The sequence below is a fragment of the Larus michahellis genome, chromosome 1 (genome assembly GCF_964199755.1).
Source record: "Larus michahellis chromosome 1, bLarMic1.1, whole genome shotgun sequence".
NCBI classification, from domain to species: domain Eukaryota; kingdom Metazoa; phylum Chordata; class Aves; order Charadriiformes; family Laridae; genus Larus; species Larus michahellis.
Genome location: NC_133896.1, coordinates 204,533,521 through 204,554,648, shown reverse-complemented (window position 1 = coordinate 204,554,648; position 21,128 = coordinate 204,533,521). Strand labels below are relative to the sequence as shown.

Here is a 21,128-nt window from a genome sequence, read left to right as displayed (position 1 = left end):
TGGGCTATGAAAAAAATTGCAAGTATTTGGTAGAAAAACCATGAGTGTATTTTATGTATGTATACATTTGTATTTAAAACAAATATTGTGGTCAGCTGGATGGTTTGGTCTTACGTCTTTTTGAACAAACACAGATATGCCTCCCTGATCTGCAGGACGCACGTTCATCGTTGTGTGTGTATAACCTTCCCCCACGCAGCGCTGGGTTTGTTCTTACAGGTGGTTCCCCTTTCTCAGAGAAGCGGCGTTCTCGAGTGGTGCTCGGGAACAACTCCCATTGGGGAGTTCCTGGTCAACGTCGAAGAGGGAGCTCACAAGAGATACAGGCCAAAAGATTACTCCAGCTATGAGTGTCAGAAAATCATGATGGTGAGTCAAAAATAACTAAAAAAAAAAATAAATAGCTAGCTTATGTTCTTTACTGGGAGGGGGGCGGAATTTACGGAGAATTACATATGATACTTCTAGTATATAATAATGAATCTGACCAGTGGCATGGAATTAATAGATCTTCAGACTTTTAGTTGAGTTCCACAAACCATCTCACCATACGTTTAGAAAATTGCAAACGTGTTTACCTGTTACTTTATGTAGCCATGATTGTGCAAGAGATTCTTTCCTTTTAAATCTGTATAGTATTAACAGGATGAAAGTATATTTAATTTTGGCTTTGTGCAGCTCTTGCGTGTGAATGAGTGAGAATGACTTTCTGACAGTGACATGGAGCCATCAGATAAGCAAAGGTACCAGCACAGACTGCAAGGGGAAGTATCTCCCAACAAGATGCATTTACCTGTACATGCGTATAAAATACATACACCTGCTGAACCGAAGAACTAGGAGTGTGGTTTTTCCATGTAGCCATGAGTTGTGTATGAAAATAGAATTGTTTAGTAAATAGGTGCATTAATGATTGCTGTAAAAAAGACATTAATTCATAGCTCAGAGAGAGAAAGGAGCGAGAACAGTATTTGATGGGGTAAAGGAGGAATGTATTTCTTTCCAAGAAAGAGGTAATTTCTTTCCAAAGCAATCAATCACGGGGAAAACATTTCTTATGTGTTTAAAGGATGCACAAAAGAAACATTTTGAAGAGAAATACAACATCTTCATGAAAGTCTGCGAGAATTTCCAACCTGTGTTTCGTTATTTCTGCATGGAAAAATTCCTGGATCCAGCTGTGTGGTTTGAAAAACGATTGGCATATACTCGCAGTGTGGCTACATCTTCTATAGGTATTATATGTTATTAACATTGGCTTTTTAGATTATAAACAAAGAGTTTATACCATTTCAGAACTAATGGCTATTCTGCTTTTATCACATGTCAGAAAAGGGGGAGTAAAGGGCAAAAAATGCCAGCAAGAACACCAGCATTATTTTTGTAATTAAGATTTCTGATTCATTCCTCCCCATCCTCCTTTCTGCAGTAGAAAGATAGGATGAAATTCTGTGTTTCTTTGTTTTATATAGTGGTTTGTATTTTTAGGTTCTGGTAGATTTTTTTAAAGTTTCTGCCTGACTAATTCTGTTGGTTTGATTCAACATTTATTCATTTCATGTGTAGCGTCAAAAGTTTTAACTGAGTTGAAAAGCTTAATCTTTTGCTTTCTTTGTAGTGGCATTATTAGCCATGGCTGAAACGGTTATTTAAACTCTGGCATTCTTCCTTTGATTTTTCTGTCTTAATAAGGAAATATATGTACTTGGATTGTGGATTTTCTTTGGATGACTCAGTTCTGTCTTGAGCCTCTGGAAGATATTTGACAGTAGATTGTATACATTGCAGTAGATCCTATTTTAGATCATAGAATGGCCAACCCTGCTGCCACGTTGTGAACGTGTTGTTTATACACTCCCTTTTTTGACAGAAAAAAAAATTAAGTACATTTACAGTTTAGCAGAATTCAGATGAAAGATTTTGTAGGAGTACTACCGCTATCCATGTCCATCAGCTAATAGAAAAACGCTAACAGGTGTCAATTGCAGCAAGGGAGATCCAGTTCAGAGGTTTTCTACAATAATGACAGTAACGCACTGATTTTTAAAACTGACTCAGACAAGAATCACTCAGGAACTATTTAGGTGTAGTTGAGCTGCCCCAAGTGAACTATGGACTGAATTATGTCCAGTCCCGTTTTCTGGATTACACGATACTGTGAATTAAACGGTTTTCTTAAAAATAGTAGTAATAACAAACACTAATTTTATTATGCAGTTGCATTTTATCTTTTTTTTTTTTTGAAAGCTATGAAATTGTTTGCTTAACCTATCTACAGAGAGAAATGGGCAAGAAGTCTGTGGGGTAGATAAAACAATACACGGTTGTATGAGAATAAGCTTTTTGCAATTGCATTCAGTTAATCTTTTCTCTTTGGATTTGTGGAAAGGCACTTGCTCTTTACTGGATTAATATGCATACACAGGGGAAGAAATGTTCTCACTTCTAATTTGTTTGCACATATTACACTAATAATCTTCGTTAAATTTTTCCTGGTTTTTATGGCATGTAAGTATGGTTTCAACACTTGCCTTTTTGTTTTAGTTGGCTACATTCTTGGGCTCGGAGACAGACACGTTCAGAATATCTTGATAGATGAGCAAACTGCAGAACTAGTGCATATAGATCTGGGTAAGTGGAACAGGCAAGAGAACCTTAATTTTTCTTCACTTCAACATTTTTAAAAACATTTATTATCCTGTCATTTAGGGGTTGCTTTTGAGCAAGGCAAAATCCTTCCCACGCCAGAGACTGTTCCATTTCGATTAACCAGGGACATCGTGGATGGAATGGGTATCACTGGCGTGGAAGGAGTCTTCAGAAGGTAAGCGCTCCTACGCTGCACAGGGCTAAGGAGGCAGTGGGGTACTTCCGGCATTATGACTGCTGTACGTTAAATAGTTCTGATGCTTGAGAGGAGACTCGGATTTCTGTTGATAATATCCAAACATAAATGCTGTCCTTTTAACTCATATGCTCTTATTTATATAACTAATTACAAGTTCATTGTTGTTGCCCAGCTCTTCATATTCTTCACTAACTTAAGGGTTATTGTCACCCTCTTGTGGAATTCCGGGATGGCTCAGTGCTTCCAGAGGCTCCACAGCTAAATTTCATCCCTTGATTTAGACGGATGGATTTTTTTTCTTTCAGAATTACGTATTTCTTTCAGAGCTATACTATATATTCAGAGCTATTAAGTTTTTTCGAACCATTTTGTTCTGTCTTTTATTTCTGTTCAGTTTTATGTAAGTAACTTGAAGTCTTTTTCCTCTTTCGGATCATATATTTGATATTACTTTGCAAGTGCAAAATATAAACCCTACAACAGATTTGAGCTGCAAAACAGAAAAATCCCCAAAGGGCTGAGTTTCTGTCAGCCTCCATCCTATGTCCTGTGAATGACCCAAGAGAGCCCTAAAAAGCAGGACACTTCTCTCCTTCAGGACTTCCATGAAGTTCGTTAACATAGTGCTTGCAAACCCCAACTTCCATGTCTTTAAAAAAGGACATAGTTTAAGTGTTGTCTTTCTAAGGTAGCAATTAATAAGTGGTTCCTGATGTGCCTTTGTCCTGTGAAGGAACAGTCACTGCCACTTCGGTTCTAAACACGATGCTGTCAAATTCAGTTTCGTGTTGCTTCTGAAACTTCTGTCTCATGATACAGAAAAACATTAATTGGTTGACTCCAGGTGACGCAAATACAGTATAAAAGGTACCTGGTGCAGATACTGTTTCTGCCTCAGCCAGACTGACTTGTAATTAACAGTACAGGTGTAAGTGCATAAACAAGTCATCTCAGGGTTGGGTGTGAGCATAGTTAGCTTTGTTGTGTGTGTTCTCATCCTGAAGTAGGCAGGAGGCCTAATCGCTCTTTCACTGGAGTACCTGTCCCATAAGGAAAGTTTCATGTTCCTTCCATGAGCTTAGTTTACTTGGGAGTGAATGTAGGTAGCAATTCCTGCTTCTACACTCATTGAGGAGATTTCTGAAATAGCTTCATGTCTCTGGCTACTGGATCTGCTCATTCCATGTTCAGGAACCCTACCGAGATCCTCCGACCTGTTGCCGAGCTCCTCTGGCACACGCGTTTTCATCCGGCCAGGCAATTCTGCCATCGGGGCAGTTAACAGTCAAGTGTTAACTCAGTGGTTAATTCTGCATCTAGAGACATTTCAGACAGTGAAACGGGTCGTATCCTTCCCATAGGGAATATAATCAGTGAACTATCCAGTCTCCTTCTCGTCTTACATTTCTAAATGTCTCCATTTATTTTTTCAAAAATGGAAACGTCAGTGAGGTTAGTCAGTTGTTAGAAATTGGCCTTTAAGGAGGGTACAAATATCCATTATTTAAATGATGAAAATACCATTCCATTTTACTGAAAAGAACCTAAAAATACAGTAAAATATTTTCTAGATGCTGTGAGAAAACAATGGCTGTTATGAGAAATTCTCAAGAAGCTTTGCTGACTATTGTAGAGGTAAGCATTTTTTCATTCTTTCTGACAGTAACCTGCCAGAATGTCTTCAGTTTCTTGTCTTTGTCTTTGTATGCGTTACTATACCAAATATTCTTGTAGGGGGTTTTTTGTTCGATTTTAATTTAGTAGTGTTGGTCGGATTTCTTAATTCCTGTAATCTTCAATAAAATCAAGACCAGTTTGCATTTTGCACGGGAACTATTCGTTTCAGGCGTATGCAGTTTCCCCTCTTCAGTATCTAAACGCTCCTAGCTGTAGCGCAACATTCCTCGCGTGAGTAGTGCCCATTGAATTAAATTCTCTCTGCGTAAGTCACAAAGATGAGAATTAAACTGACTTTTAAAAGCAGCTTACACTATGCATTAAAAATAAAATGATGTGCCTAGAAGCGTATTAAAAACTGACCTCATAGCGGAGATGGTACTCAGCGGCAAAACCCAGTGAAGTAGGAACCACACAAACACCTGCAAATGATCAGACGCAGTTTTATTGTTGGATTGTCTGCTAAGCAATTTAGCCCAATTCTATTGGATTTTAAAAAACCACCAAACCTCCTAATATTGTGGTTAGCATGAGCATAACCAACCGAGTGTTTCCCTTCCTGCTAGGGCACTGGACTAGCTGTGATTACCAGTTTACATTAAATAGAGGGGTTTGTTTTCTCACTGTGTAGGTGCTGCTCTATGATCCGCTTTTTGACTGGACCATGAACCCCTTGAAAGCTTTGTATTTGCAGCAGAGACCGGAGGACGAGGCTGACATAAGCTCTTCGCTCCATGCTGACCCACAAGAATGTAAAAGAAAAGCCAGGTGTGAGATTTTTTTCTTACTGCCTACTGTTCTGTTGCCTTGCTTTACGGTTTTCTTACTGAATGTTGCTCGTGTTGTTGAGCATCCGTGCCTAGTGCACCTCTTTTTCTTTTGTTATTCTGCCAGCAGTGATGACCAGAGTTTTAACAAAGTGGCTGAGCGTGTTCTGATGAGACTTCAGGAGAAGCTGAAAGGTGTTGAGGAGGGAACGGTGCTCAGCGTGGGAGGGCAGGTGAACCTCCTCATACAGCAGGCCATGGACCCGAAAAATCTGAGCAGACTCTTTCCTGGATGGAAAGCTTGGGTCTGACTTGGAAGGACCCAGCAGTTTTTTAGAAGAAACGCGTTTTTATGCTGCAAGTATCTTAACATTTCAAATTGGTATTTCACAATTAAAACTTGTATCAGGAGCAACTGTGAAGGCTTATATGTATTAGTGCTTGGTGGATGTTTTGGGTTTGTTTTTTTTTAATAATCTGTTACCAAGAAAACTTTTTTTTATACTGTTCACTGTACAGTAAACACCAACCAGTGCTTTGGTGTTCCTTGTGACCTGCAAGGACTTCTTGGGCATAGTGGATGCGTTACATTCTTAAAGCCTGAGATCCATCACTTTTGTGTATATGTTAAATAGCCGGAATCTTGTATATAACAATTCTGTATGGTAATGTGAGCATGTAGAATGGATGGTCTGAAAACCAGGAGTCATGAAATAACTAGCTAAAGTGCATTTCAAAAAGGGGTTATACTTTAAAGATAATGCTACAGAGAATAAAAGAAAACCAGAGAATCTCATGTTTAATGAACTGAGGGTTCTTGGGGTCAGGTTTTTTTTAGCTTAGTTGAATGCACACTAGATAGGGACTTTGAGCCAAGTATAACATGGCTGCTTTTTTTCCTCTTGTAAATGAAATTATGTTGGTACTTTATTTTTATACCACTACTTTAATAGTATAAAACGATAAGAAATATTTAGCTTTTGTAGCTTAGACTTCCTTGATAAAAAAGACCAACTATACAATCAAGCTTAACGTACCAGATATGCCACTAAAGCAAACAGTATTTCCTTCTGTGTTTGGTATAAGCACCTGTTGGAAAAATTGCAGTTGTATTTTGAACACAAAAATCTCATTCTGATTGCACACGGTTTTACAGAAGACATTGCTCTTTCTTCAGTGAAAAGACCTACTGTAATTGGATAGTCAATAAATACAAATAGGAGAATCCATTCAAATAACAGTCTCACTGGTATATTGAATAAAGCTTCTCAAATCAACTTTATATTTAAATATATGAATAAAATTTGGCATACTCTCACATTATCTTATTTTACACTTTATGCATTTTTACAGCAGTGCAAGTGAAGAATTCCTGTTCTAATTAGCATTTCACTGATTTTTATTTGTATAGTGTTCCCACAATTTTTATTGCTGTATCTTTGTTTTATAAGTCAATGTCAACATGGCGAGATGAGTCTTCTGTATTATGTTTTTATGAAGCTGACATAAATTTCTGCTCATCCTTGGAACCAAAAATGCATCCAGGCTTTTCTGTGGGGAAAATCGCATCCAGGGATGCAGTGATTTGTTCTCTGAAAATGAAACTTAACTGCCAGAGCACACGCACTCTATGTGAATTTTAAGTGACACTTAGGAAAAGGAGAAAAGTCCTGCCAGGCAATTCCAGAGTGGCAGGTAGGAAAGGACTGAACAAAAAGCACTTAAAGAATTTTTATTTCTAAGCATAGACTTAAAAACATCTGGTGGTATTACTGGAAATTTTTCTCATGCTTCTTATAGAGGAAGTTCTTTAGACATTTTTTGCGTTCTTTAAAACTCTAGCTATCATATAAATGAATATTGCATAAAAGCACTGGGCAGATCCTGTCCTTCATGAGTTACTTGGAAAGGACTATTTTCATCGTGCTGGGCTGCAGCTTAGGTTTTTAACTCAGAGCAACTGGTGAAGCATTAATATTAGTAAGATTGTCTCAGGAAAGTCTAACTTCAGAGGAAATAATTTAATTATTCCTCTGCAATGCGGTTAACTTGGTGTTTAGTGCCTGTATTTTGAATGACTATACATTTTCATGGTTCAAGCTGAACGAAACGCAAATAAAATGCATGCAAATAATTGTAAATGTAATTGAAACCTGCTTCCATTCTTGTATGCTCCTGTAGCAGTGAAACACCAGTTAGCCGACAAACATAGGAAAACAGTTTGAATTATTAACAAACCTTGGAGTCTCCAAAACTATTAAAATCAATGTGACACAATCCTGTTAGAATGAGATCTGAGTTCAGCCAACGTAACATTCTTGAGACAATTGTCATCCCTGCAGAGGCTCGTGTAGCCAAAAAGTAACCATCAGAGACTGTGCTTTCTTTTTGTTCCAGTAATGCCTTAATTTTTAAAAGCCAAAGTTAGGAAGTGAATGGTTTGCAAAAATGCATCATCGATAGACACACACTTTCCTTGTATAACAGAAAAATAAAATCTGGATGGAAATACTGCTTAATTCTGAACAATGGTTTTGTCATAAATGCTCCTACTGATGGTAAGGTGGATTAGTGTTTGAGACGCCAGAATACATGAGACATCTGAGAGTCAGTACATGAGACACGAGAGTCACGTTGCTTCTTTAGCATTAATTTTATTTCTTGGAATGCATCTTAGCAATTTTAAACATTTACATTTAGAAAAGATAATTTCTAAGGAAAATGAGCCTGTGATCTAGTAAGATGGGGAAGAGTTTTTAAACAGCAACGTATTTATTTGAAATTAGCTTTTTCTGGTGAAATGTCTGTTGGAGAAATGTCCTCAGGCGTATGAACTGAAAAAAAGTGAAGTGTTAGCAGGTAAACCAATTTGAGTGATAAACCTTGACTGAACTTTTCCATCAGCGAGGAACTCTGTCCCGTGAATGGGAATCAGATTAAACTGTCCACCTGGTGAGGTACATCCAATTCAAATAAAACAAGGATGTCAGTCTTCGTGAGTACAAATCTGGAAACTTCTGTTGTTCTTACAGATAAAACCACTCGATAATAATTTTCTCAGTAACTGTGAATTAATTAGGTCACTATTCCATGTTACTATGAAACTCTTGAGTTTTTAAAAAGTAATCACTGCTGCTAAATGTTTTTGAATGCACTAAAATGTTAGGCTTTGTATCTTCAGGGGCTAATGCACTCTTATTATACATTGGTATTATACATTAATGTTGTTGTTCCGTATCTGCACAAGTGATAATGCTTCAACAAAAAAGGGTCAATAAAGATATCTTTGTAAACAGGCAATTCCAATGTCTGCCTGGGGAATTTGGTGGTGTGATTGGTAAGTGATGACACTACACATTTTTCCTGCTACTTTCATCCCTGTGAATTTAAAGCCAAAGTAAGGCGGTGGTGTTGTCTTGTGGAACCGGTAGAGAGCCTGAAACAGCTCTCAGGGAGAGATTACCTAATGCGAGCACTTAATGATGACACTTAAATATTAACATTAAATAAAATTATTCATTTCAGCAGGTAGGTTGAAGAGTGAAGCCTCAGCGAGAAAGCTGGGAAGTGTGCTAGGGAGGGGTTAGGTTCTCTCCCCGCCACATTTCAAAGTCTTACCTGCATCCTGATTGTATGAGAAGACTGACGCGTTGTTCACATAACACACGCTCTCATCATCTGTCCTGCACTTAACACCTATACTTCAGCTTTCATTCAGAGCTGCACAGTGGATAATGTCAGTAATATCTCTAAGGGCGCACACAGCTTCTGCTCTCCCCGCTCCCTCATTCTTCCCTCACTACTGTACGTGTGTCCACAAAAAATGTGGTGCAAAGCGACTACGCCCTTGCCTGCCCTGGAGAGGTCCTGCGGCAGCATCCATAGCTGGTCCTCCCTCTCTACACGCCCATTTTGCCAAACAATACACAACATAAAACAGACTTGAGCTCATTTGGTTGCCCCAGTTACTGCGTACCGCCTGTGCAGGATGCAAAGCAGAAAGGATTATGAGAAAATGCAACTACCTATAGAAGGTCCCCCCCTTCGAAGAAACTTCTCCTCTTGGACTGAGTTGTGAAGAAGTCCTCCACTCTTAAAAATTCCTCAGCCATGTGGTGCTGAGTCTTCCCTGCAGCTTCTAGGGTGAAGTAGTGTTAGAATGCGGGTGCTCAGGGGTGGTTGACTCTGCTTCTTGAAGATTGTCTGTTAACTAGCAGAATTTGACCCTGTACTATTTTTCTTCAAAGACAGGGTGTTTTTTTCTGTGATTAAAATGGACCTTAAACAGTGCTGGGCATGCTCCTCACACGCTCACACATCAAGAATGTGAGAGTGAGAGAAGGAAGGGGTGGAGGGAGAGAAGGAGAGAGCCTCTGCATGCTTTTCTAACTACTGCAAAATGAAGTTTTCCAGTCTGTAGTCACAGGGCACATGTTGTTCGACTGTCCCTCTGGATTACAACTAGCTTAATATTTGTTAATATTAATTATTGCTAAGTCAGCTCACTGTTCCCAGAGTACTGCTCCACATGCGCAGGAAAACCCTGCCATAGAGAACACGCATTTTACTTGCAGGAATTTTTTTAGTATCTTGATCTGTTCACCCAAAGCCCCTGTTTAGCATCCCCACACCACATTTGCTTTCACAAAAGCGGTGAAAATTGAGTTTATGGATTGGAAATTTTGTGTTCCGGAAATTCAACAAGTGGCATAGCAGGAATGAAGCCATTTCTTAAAATGTAGTACTGCTTCTGCATCACAGCTAGGACTTGTTTTATAGGAATCTGGACAACTGTCAAGCAGAAAAAGTTCTTCAGTTCTTCAGCCTGTGATGCCTGGAATAGATTTTTCTGGTGGGCAGGACTAATTTCTGAGTATTTGGAAAAATTCCTTTATGCTGTGCGAGATGTCAGCACCTGAAGTGCCAAAATGGCAGTTCCTTAAGCTGAGTGGAGACAGTTGTGATTTTGGTGCATCATTTAACAAGAGACAGTTAAGTAGTTTTTCCACTTCCGTTATTTAAGCAGATATGTATTAGTCAAGTATCTACTTAAAATACTTCCATCTGAACAAAAAAAAAAAAAAAAATAATTCCACCAAGAAACTTTAATCTTTTCAGTTCTCACCAGTACCTCATATGAACACACAGCATTATGCTTCCCACTTTTTATTAATAATTATAGTATTTTTATACAGTATATAACCTCAATAAAGGGAGAGTAGACTCCTGCTATTACGTAATTTTTTTCCCCATCCAGATAAGGATCTGTTAGATTCTCACCAAAGTGTTCAGATTCCCATATGAAAAACAGCTTTGCCTCCACATACACTTTCCCCAAACTACCTGCATCTGTGATCTTCAGATTTCCCACAGAAACAGATTTTTATTTCTAGAAGACAAAACATTTAGTTGTAGGTGTTTCTATGGCCTCTACGGCCACTGTACAGAGAATGCTGGCTGTGGAAACTCTATCCAGAAGTGCTCCATGCAGAGTTCAGACTACAGTAAAACAAACTAGATGATCTTTAAGGTCCTTTCCAACCCAAAGCATTCTATGATTCTGTGAAACAATTAATAAGGTAGTTGTACTTCATGTACTTCATTCATCTCTCATGACTTACCTGGAATGACACTTCCAACCAAAAGAATTCTATGATTCCATGAATTTCCAGAAGCCTTCCAGTCATTGTACCCCTGAGCTTACCTTTGACTGAACACTACCGTTGCATTTTGGCCCAGCAATAATTAAATGTACAGTCAGCCAGTCAGCCACAAGGCAATCTGAATTGACATAGTTGTACAGTAGCTGAAGCTTGTGGTATGTAGGTTCCACAACATATCCTCCACCCCCACCATCCTGTTCTTTAAGGGAATTCAACTTCTTACCAGCAAGGGAGTACACCATGAATTTTATCAACACACTCATTGTTTGATAGAGTGTTACGGTTTCAGTCCAGCTTCCAGGCCCCTAGCATGCCATGGAAGTTGTAGATTATACTTGTCAACAGGAGAGACTTTGCTCAAACGAGCACTTCCCATGGACAGTTTCCAAACCAAATGCTTCCATGGAGGAGAAACTCTTGGAGTGCTCCTGACCCGTGTTCAAGTCGTTCGCACTTCAGCACTAGACCAGTACTCTCAAGATTTTCATTCCACGAAGTTTGCCAAGATATCTGAAATAACTCTTACATTATGCAAATCTTTAATTTGAAAGTAACATCAGCTTAGTCAATTAAAATTTAAAAGTTAAGTCAATTACTCCAATTAGACATAAAAAATGAAGCAATATCTAACCAACCTCATCAGTGTCTCTCACTCTGTGTGTCTTCACATTGGTTTGTGTTTCCTTTTTGTCTAGCAGACTATTTGCACCTCCACCAAGGCTGGATCCCTCTCTGGAGTTCTTTTGGGTACCATGTACATTTATTGCTTTAGGAGGAGATTTTGGGTCAGTTTCTGAACTACCTACTACAGATCAGTTGCAGACCAATCTGCAGCTGTTGTTTTAAAATGACACTGAATCTTGTGTTGCATGTAAAGTGAGGTTATCTGGGAGTGTTTGAGGAGATAAAGCTTGTTGGGACCTCAGAGAAAAAGTGAACTAGCTGGCGTTACACAGAATCATAGAATTGTCTAGGTTGGAAGGGACCTTTCAGATCATCAAGTCCAACCATCAACCTAACTCTGACAAAAACCATCACTAAACCATGTCCCTAAGCACTACATCTACCCGCCTTTTCAATACCTCCAGGGATGGCGATTCCACTGCTTCCCTGGGCAGCCTGTTCCAATGCTTGGTAACCCTTTCAGTGTAAAATTTTTTCCTAATATCCAGTCTAAACCTCCCCTGGCGCAACTTGAGGCTGTTTTGTCTTCTCCTATCGCCTGTTATTTGGGAGAGACTGACCGCCTCCCCATCCAGTCCTCATGTGGAGTCTGCTTCTTTTTCATGAAAGGGAGTAAAAGTTTCTGTCCTTTCTAAGTTATGGTGTGGAATCTAAGACAATTCATATGGATTATGCTGTGACTTAAGAAACTGGAAGTCTAAACGAAAGAGTGGAAATGCAAGTAAAGATACAATTTAGATCATTAAAATTACACTATCTTTACCTATACCTTCATCTATACGAATCCTTGTAACACTTACTTAAAACTAAAAAAAATAATATCAAAGCTAGAGACAGTTCTATTTGTTACAAAAATGGAGATAGAAGATAATTAACTTTCCCTAAGATTGCACATCTAACAAGCTAGTTTCTGTAATTATGAGACATAACCTGATATCAATCCTCTGGTTTTTTGCTTAATAATTTCTCCTTAGTATTGCTCTATTGTTAAAAATATATTATTTCTCACAAAATCAGTTTGCTGGCCAAATTTTTTCCAGACAGCAGTGTGAGTCCTAAATTACATCAAACAATTTCAATTATGTAAGTGTAAATTAGAAGATAATCTGGCTCTTGTGATTTTGTTTTGAATTTTTGACTTGCCTCACTACCTTAATCAGTCGATAATGTATGTTAACACACCTATACATTGCATAATATGTAAGTAGATCATATACACTAAAAGCCCCTTGGCTATGTCAAAACACAGAAACTGAGGCCTAACTGATGCCCAATCAGCACACAGCAGTCATACCGGTGTAATTAAAACCAGTTTTAAATGAATTTATTTAGGTCTGTGCAAACCACCATGGGTGCAAATCTCCATGTGACACACATCTGTTTATAATTATCTCTTATCTGTTTATCTTAATTCTGTCATTTACACACAAGGTCTCATAAATCAATGACAATACATGAGGTATTGTGTTAAGGTAGACGTTAAATAAGGAAAGATAAACACAGACCTTTGAGACCGTGGTTCTCCTCAGGACATACGATGATTGCTTAAAGCAAAAGTGTTCTGTCATCATTCAGTTCCAAATTACCAGCTTTACTTTATGTAAAACATGGAAGTAAACTTGTGTGCTCCCTGTGTGCACAGTTCCCACTGTCCTTCTCAACCGCGTTCCTTCTCACTCCTACACTATTTTTTGAGTCTTGATTCTAATGGTTTCCAAGTATTCTTTTTTTTTTTTTTTTATTCCAAAAGCCCTTACTGGATATGGCTTTCAGCCTCTCTCTCCAATACTTCACTCATTGTTTCCTCTTTTCATTACAGCATCTGCATTACAGATGTAGCTGAGGGGTCTTTTTATAGTAATTATAGGCATGCTTGAAGCTTTTAAAGTTAAATAATGCTTTTAGAAATTGCATGTCTGTAAAACCATTTTAATAAATTAATCTGATGGTATAAAAATAAGAATTCTTTTTACATTTATATCCTATTGCATTGTCCAATTACTCTTTATTAGGAATATGAATGTCTCAGCAAGCAAGTGATCCAATTGACTATACACCAAGGAGTTTAATGGATTTCTTAGCTGGAGGAGGAGACTGTTACAACATGTTCTGTATATAAAATAAGTCATTTACTTTAAATGCTGGCTGACACAATACATTTAACATATCCAATTTATGAATAACTCGTTATTTTGGTATTGGTCTTCCAAGTCTCTCTATGAAATAATTAGAATTTACTAAAAAGGCTTTATCATCAACTAAGATGAAAACTGGGGCTTCCTTTTGTAGACTGATCGATTTTTTAATGGTCTGAGAGTGATTTATCCTTGTGGATTAATATGAACCAGCTGTTTTTCCTGAAAGATTGATGAGATCGCTCCCACATATTGATGTCCGGCCTTTGTGACATATTTTGTTATGTGCAAGAAGTCACACATTTCCTAATACTGGAAGTGCTAAATATAGACAGAAAGAAAGTGCTGCAAAGAACCACATTTGCCTTTATGAGATTGTCTGTTTCTCTTCAAAAAGTACAGTCAAGTACAAAATAAACTTAATTCTAAAATACATTAAATAGACATGCAGTTGTGTTACAACCTTGATTAACAAAACCATATGCTAACAATAAAAGACAATAAAGCTAGTTAATCCTTAGAGTAATTTTAAAGTACAAATGAAGTATACATTATGATGACTGCAACAGTTGCGTATTTCAAACCATGCTTTAATAGACTGCTATGGCTCTGGGATTCAACCGACTCATTGCCTTGCTCCATATTGCTATAGAGGAGGGTTCATGACAATAATTGCATATGATACTTCACCGTGGAAAGACGGTTTTCTTAGATAGCACCAACCTACATGGTAAGCGTGGCTAGTATTTGCTTATTTTCTCAAAGACGACCACAACCTGTGTCTGGAGTGACAATGACTCAACTTTAGAAACATGATTGGCAATGATGAGCCTGGCACAGAATATTTCCCTTTCCTAATACTTTCACCTGGAGTTCTAACTCACTGCACAGATGCTACGTGTATTTTTTCTCTAGGAAGTTATGAAATGGTTCTGTAATTCCTACCTACCTACTCTTTCCTTACTTCATGCTAACTCTTACTGAAGGGGATCATCTTGTAAAAAATAAATTAACTTCTCACCCCGCCTTTACGTTACAACTTGAACAGCAGTCTAAGTAGTGTCTCATGCTTCATTAGCCTCATGTATAATTGATGTGAGGTATACTAATGATGTTTTGTTCATAAGGCAAAGTTAAATAAGGAGGAGGAGGTTTGGAACAGAAACCAAACAATTATGGAAGAAAAGCAGAAATTTAGTAAAAATGCCAGACAGCTGGGCAATAATTTTGGCAATAAACTAGCTTCCTTCCAGCAATTTTAGGTGTTGTAGCCATAATTCTTAGTCCTTAATTAAACAACCTAAAAGCATGAGACATTTACATAGGACTATGATACTTCAAGTTCTTTAAATATCAAAAATCAAGAGGCAAGTAGGCCTAAATTGAGGCAGATGCATGTACCAAGACATTTCAAGGAAAAGAATATTTAAGCATTTCATACCATTTTTCAAATCTCGCTGTAGTATCTAAGTCAGAAGCCTATGCCGCATAGGCTTGCTCTGTAGCTACCAGAGCCAGAAAGGTACTTCCCCAGAGCAATTTTACAACAGCTAAGATGTTAATTTCCATACAGAGATAACAATTTCTTTAGGGACCTTGAACAACTATGCTCCCTGCTGATGTATCTCCTCTAAGTGACCAAAGACAGGTGGAATAAATCTGGCCACTAAAAGTCTGCCATAAAAACCAGGTTCAACTGAAATCAACAGAAAAACTAAGATTGAGATTTAAAAAGCTGTGCTCTTAGTAGGAGAAGACCATCCACAAATCTCCGAGTCAATAAGACTGACAAGTGCTTAAGACTGCAGAGATTATGGAGTTAGGAATCTAGTTTTATCCACCTTGACTTACTTAGTTGAATACATTTAATGTATGCAAATATACTTAATACTTTCATGCAGTGGCAATTTTTTTGCATCCAGAATGAATGCCACAGTGAGTATCACTTACCATAAAATGATACTTAACAGCATCTAGTCTGTCTGAATTTGATGAAAGCACCTGCTGCAACACCTAGCAACTCTGCCCGAAAGTAGAAAAATAATAATCTACAATGCTTCCATCCTGCTAAGAAATTAAGTCAGAAACAGTACATTGCTGTTAATACTCTGTTTCAATTACTTGGTAGTACTTGCAGAAACAGGCTCTTGATCAGGTGTAGGTCCTTTACTAGAGAAACTAGAAAACATGCAAAACATAATGAGGTTTCTAGCAGGCAGGCAAAGTGGCTTAAAGAATACACCATCTACAGTCTCCCAGGAATAAGCAAAGGAAGTCAACTTGGCCTATAAATATTTTTATAATGATCAAACAGCTTTCAAGTGGCTTGTAAGAAATGAGTTCTAGTCCATTATAATTAATTCTAAAAGACAGCTGCCTTCTGTGTGCTTAGTTTCTTCCTTTCTTTTTTCAGTTTTGTTTGCCTTTGATGTTCAGCCTTGTTTTCCCTTGAATCATAGTTTCAGTTGTTTTCAATCTCACTGAGCATCCGTAACTGTGGGACCCAGAAAAGACTGGGGGCAATCAAAAATACTGCTTGATTTATATTACTGTAATGAGCCTGGCTTTACTACACTATGCCACAAACAGAAAAGCCACTAGTAGAACTTAAGTACCTGACTTTGCACTGTACTGTGCAACTTGTACAGCCTTTATCTCCTGAGGGTAAATGCTCTTCACCAGAAGAGGAGGATCTCTTCCTCCAAAACTTTTAAGTTCTTTGTTGTAGTGAAATATATGCACATCTTGTAAAGAAGCGCACCCAAAAAAGCCACAGTCTTCTATTTTACAGTATAAATGTGCTACATAGCTATGTTGTTCTAATGCCTCCTATACTTGTAACTGTTAGAAGGTGATACAAGGTGAGATAAAAGACCTCATTTTTAAAGGTCATTCATAACTGCAAGCAGATCATTCCCATGGTCACCCACCATGACTACACATACAATTAAACCAGTTTGGCTGGGCACACGACTTGAAGTTGCATCTTTTCAAACCACTCCTATGAACCTTTTAGCAGAGAACAAGCTGGCACTGAAGAACACAAGCAAAAACCAAGGAGAGTAACATGGCTAAAGGAATACAAAATCCTATAACACATTTTCACCAAATCTGACTCAGGACAAAGAGCTGGACACGTTGCTCTTTCTGCCTGTGGCCACTTTTGGTGACTGAGGCCTGTATCACACAAACTAATCGGAGCAGGAGTGCACCTTTTCCAAAAAGCAGAAGAAAGGATTCAAACTGACAGAAAGATTTGCAGAATAAAATCTTGATTTCTTGAAAAGACAAATGGGATACACATTTCTCAGTAGAGGGAGGAAAAGAACTACTTAAATAAAAATTATTGCTAAAACCAGCAATACAGCTAAGAAGCAAGAACAAAACCCACTTAAACTGAAAATCAAGAACAGTTCCCAGAAGACTTAAGCACTAGACCGGGAAAAGTACCTAGAAACGAACAAACCTGCATTACCAGTGGCACAAAAAGCATGACCTAAAGGGACTTTTAGATGTCTAAATACTATGATTCTGATCCTCATAAATTAGAACATACTTTCCATTATCTCTGAAGCAGTACAAAAGATACACCCGCCGGTTAAAAGAAAAAGCTATCCATGTTTCTGCTTCAGCAGGATTAATCACAGGCAGTGAATAAATTATTAATGATCTTTTCTCTTTTTGATGCATAAACTTGATTTCCATTATTGCTAGTGAGATTACACATCTTCAGCAAAGGGAGAACAGCCCTGACATTGATGATACCTACACAAACCAGAGGGAGAAAAAGAGAACAAGGGTTTATGTGAGGAAAGACACAAGACTTTCTACTACACATAAACATCTCCGCAACAAAACATTAGAAAATTAAATGTAGAAAATTATCCAAAATGCTAATAAGATGGTGTGCATGCTGAATCAGTACTTCTCATTGCTAATTACCTATGCTTATCCCTTCTGGCTAAAGACATTGCCCGCCACCATCCATCTCAGTATCCGTCTTCAGGGAATATTTCTAGCCAACAAATTTATTTTACCTTCATACTCACTTTTCTTCTTTCTTTGTTAAAATGTGACTAGAACTCTACCATATACAAAAATAAAACCAGATCATCCACAGAAAAGCTTACTTTCCAAAACATGTTGGTTTAAGAAAGCCCTAAAAGGAAAACTGGTTATTTAAGATCCATGCCTCCCACCTCTCGTTTTGGTCTGTAGTTTTGAGTATGCAAAAGGTGGTGCTTTTTAAAATGTTTGTACTGTATTAAAAGCTCAACATTTACTGAAAAGTCACAGGGCTGTCCACTCCCTCACCCTTGTTTATCAAACACAGTATTTCCTTCAAAAATCTTAACAGCTTTCATGAAGACCACAGAAAGCTATCCCCATGCCTGAAGGATGAAACAACCTCCATTTTATATTTCTGGATTCATTTTTCTTCCCTCAGAGCTTATTTCCCCCCTCGCTCTGGGAGACAGGTATTTCCATGGGCTGAACTTCATAGAATCATAGAATTGCCTCGGTTGGAAGGGACCTTTCGGATCATTTAGTCCAACCATCAACCTAATTCTGACAAAACCATGTCCCTCAGCACCACATCTACATGTCTTTTAAATACCTCCAGGGATGGTGACACAACCACTTCCCTGGGCAGCCTGTTCCAATGCTTGACAACCCTTGCAGTGCAGAACTTGTTCCTAATATCCATCCTAAACCTCCCCTGGCACAACTTTAGGCAGTTTCTCCTTGTCCTGTCGCCTGTGACTTGGGAGAAGAGACAGACCCCCACCTCGCTACGACCTCCTTTCAGGTAGTTGTAGAGAGCGATGAGGTCTCCCCTCAGCCTGCTGTTCTCCAGGCTGAACAACCCCATCTCGCTAGAAGTCACGACAGCCGACCCTGCCGCCGCCAGCGGGGTGGCCCCGGGGCTCCAGTGGCCCCTCTGCCCGCCTCAGCGCGGCTGGCGGGCTGGGCCTTGCCGCCCTCCCCTCACGGCGAACACCGCGCGAAGGGGATGGGGAAGGGGGGCGGCGGGAGAGGGGCTGAAAGCTGCCGGCAGGGGGTGGGTTCCGCAGCCGGGCCGGGCCTTCTCCTCGGGCGGGGAAGCACTCCCTGAAGGCCCGCCGTCCCCGCGCCAGCCCGCTCCCAGGGAACCGCGGCGGCCCTCCGCTGGTGAAGGGAAGGGTGGCAGCCTCTGCGGGAAAGGACTGGTTTGACTAAACGTTCAAACCCAGGGTGAGCGCGGCGTGTTCGCGTCGCTATCCCCTCTCTCCCGCCCCTGACCTGTAGGAACAGCAGTTTCCAGCGGAGGAGGTAAGAGCTTTGTTAGTCCGCTCCACGTTTAAGGTCGAGCTTGTGGTAAGGAATGGCCGGGAAGAGTGGTGTCCCACGGAGCAGTGTGCAGGGGATGGGAGGAGAAACCTGCCTTTTTCCTTGAGGTGCGAGAAAGCAGAGGGTATCTCGCTGGGCGCTGGCACTCCCACAGCAAACCCAGCATGCTCCAAGCGGGCAAGGGCTTAATGGCTGCCGGGGTGGGCAACTGCAGGTGGGGAGAAGCGGGAGTCTGCGGAGCGGGCAGTGCCCTGGAGGAACACAGCAGGCCCCTGGCTGGGGTGGCCGGGGTTGCTGGAGAGAGCGCGGCCCTCCCAGGTGCCGTCATCCGAGGTCAAGGCCGTGGTAGACTCCTCCAGAGAAGGAAAAAGACTCCAGAAAATTTTTCACCGGAGAGCTATGAGGGCGTCAAGACAACTATTTCAGAAAAGGAATCACTGGGAAATCAAGGCCAACAGCATCCTGGCCTGTATCAGGAACAGTGTGGCCAGCAAGACTAGGGAAGTGATCATCCCCCTGTACTCAGCACTGGTGAGGCCTCACCTTGAGTACTGTGTTCAGTTTTGGGCCACTCACTACAAAAAAGACATTGAGGTGCTGGATCATGTCTGAAGAGGGCAATGAAGCTGGTGAGGGGTCTGGAGAACAAGTCTTAGGAGGAGCGGCTGAGGGAGCTGGGGTTGTTCAGCCTGGAGAAAGGGAGACAGAGGGGAGACCTTATCGCTCTCTACAACTACCTGAAAGGAGGCTGTAGGGAGGTGGGGGTCGGTCTCTTCTCCCAAGTAACAGGCAATAGGAAAAGAGGAAATGGCCTCCAGTTGCACAGGGGGATGTTTAGATTGGATATTAGGAACAATTTCTTCACCAGAAGGGTTGTCAAGCATTGGAACAGGCTGCCCAGGGAAATGGTTGTGTCACCATCTGTGGAGGTATTTAAAAGATGGATAGACATAGTGCTTAGGGACATGGTTTAGCGATGGTTTCTGTCAGAATTAGGTTGATGGTTGGACTTAATGATTGGAAAGGTCCCTTCCAACGTAGACAATTCTATGATTCTATGAAATGTAACTGCTTCGTGTTTATAGTCCTTGAAAAGACAGACTGCAAAGAAATCAGTGTGCTGCTGAACACTGCTGGGTACACAGGGCGCAAACCAGACAATTACCACCCCCTTGCAAGTTTTTCAGCGTGTACCAAAGTGAGATGACAGTGTTTAGGGCTTTTGATTACTCTGTTGACTTCTGTCAAGAGAAGCAGCAAAAAGGTGGTGAGTGGTTTTGTTTGTTTGTTTTAAAATTTGATATTTCTTTAGTATCATACTTCTACTACTGAGTAGTTTAAGAGTTTAAATTATTATTGAATTGTGAACATTCAGGAAGGAAAACATTGGTGAGTATCCTCCCTCTCAGAATATCTCATTTCTTAAAGAATAATATAAGAAGAAGAAAATAATCCCCACTGTCAACAGGGTAAGTTTTGTCACAGATTTCAGTGACAGCTACAGACGTGCAATTGAATCTCTCATTAAAAATCCCTTTGTATTTTTATGCAATGTCCATCACTTTGGTAAGTAGGCAGTACTTAGTACAGAGTAAGTAATCTCTGTTGCTTAAATCAGAGATTACTTGATAACCTAATCAATCCCTTTATTTCTGGATAGCCTATATTGTCCCGTGATCAGTTAGATATTGTAGCAGCATGTGTACTGCTTTGACTTTCTTTGTCAATAATGTGAAGACCTGATAGAGGAGTTCATATTCACATTGTAAATCCAGTCCCAGGTAATGGGAATTTTTAAATTAATCAGAGAAAGAAGAGACTTTCTTTCATTTTGATTTATTAATTGTTCTTGTCATATAGCATATTATCCTGTATTATTTATTTTATCAATTGCAAAAAATAAATAAAATATTTTAAAATAAGTCTTTTAAATATGGTTAATGCTGTTAGATCAGCTAGACAGATAAAAACGGATAGATAGAAGGAAAGAATGCGTGTACTGATTAAGCCAGGAGATACTGTT

At 39.5% G+C, this 21,128-nt stretch overlaps 1 protein-coding gene across 4 annotated transcripts in view; it reads left to right on the top strand.

Moving 5' to 3' along the window:
• The window catches only part of ATM (ATM serine/threonine kinase), an 80,009-nt gene extending 71,417 nt beyond the window's left edge, over nucleotides 1–8,592 (top strand). For 3 of the 4 annotated variants that reach the window (XM_074570091.1, XM_074570101.1, XM_074570111.1), the window contains exons 57-63: nucleotides 220–369; nucleotides 1,070–1,235; nucleotides 2,545–2,631; nucleotides 2,710–2,824; nucleotides 4,420–4,483; nucleotides 5,157–5,293; nucleotides 5,420–8,592. In XM_074570091.1, the coding sequence (XP_074426192.1) occupies nucleotides 220–369; nucleotides 1,070–1,235; nucleotides 2,545–2,631; nucleotides 2,710–2,824; nucleotides 4,420–4,483; nucleotides 5,157–5,293; nucleotides 5,420–5,603 (903 nt within the window). In that variant the 3' untranslated portion in view covers nucleotides 5,604–8,592. The remainder of the gene's footprint in view (nucleotides 1–219; nucleotides 370–1,069; nucleotides 1,236–2,544; nucleotides 2,632–2,709; nucleotides 2,825–4,419; nucleotides 4,484–5,156; nucleotides 5,294–5,419) is intronic. The other variant, XM_074570119.1, reaches the window with a different exon arrangement.
• The last annotated feature ends 12,536 nt before the right edge of the window (nucleotides 8,593–21,128 follow it).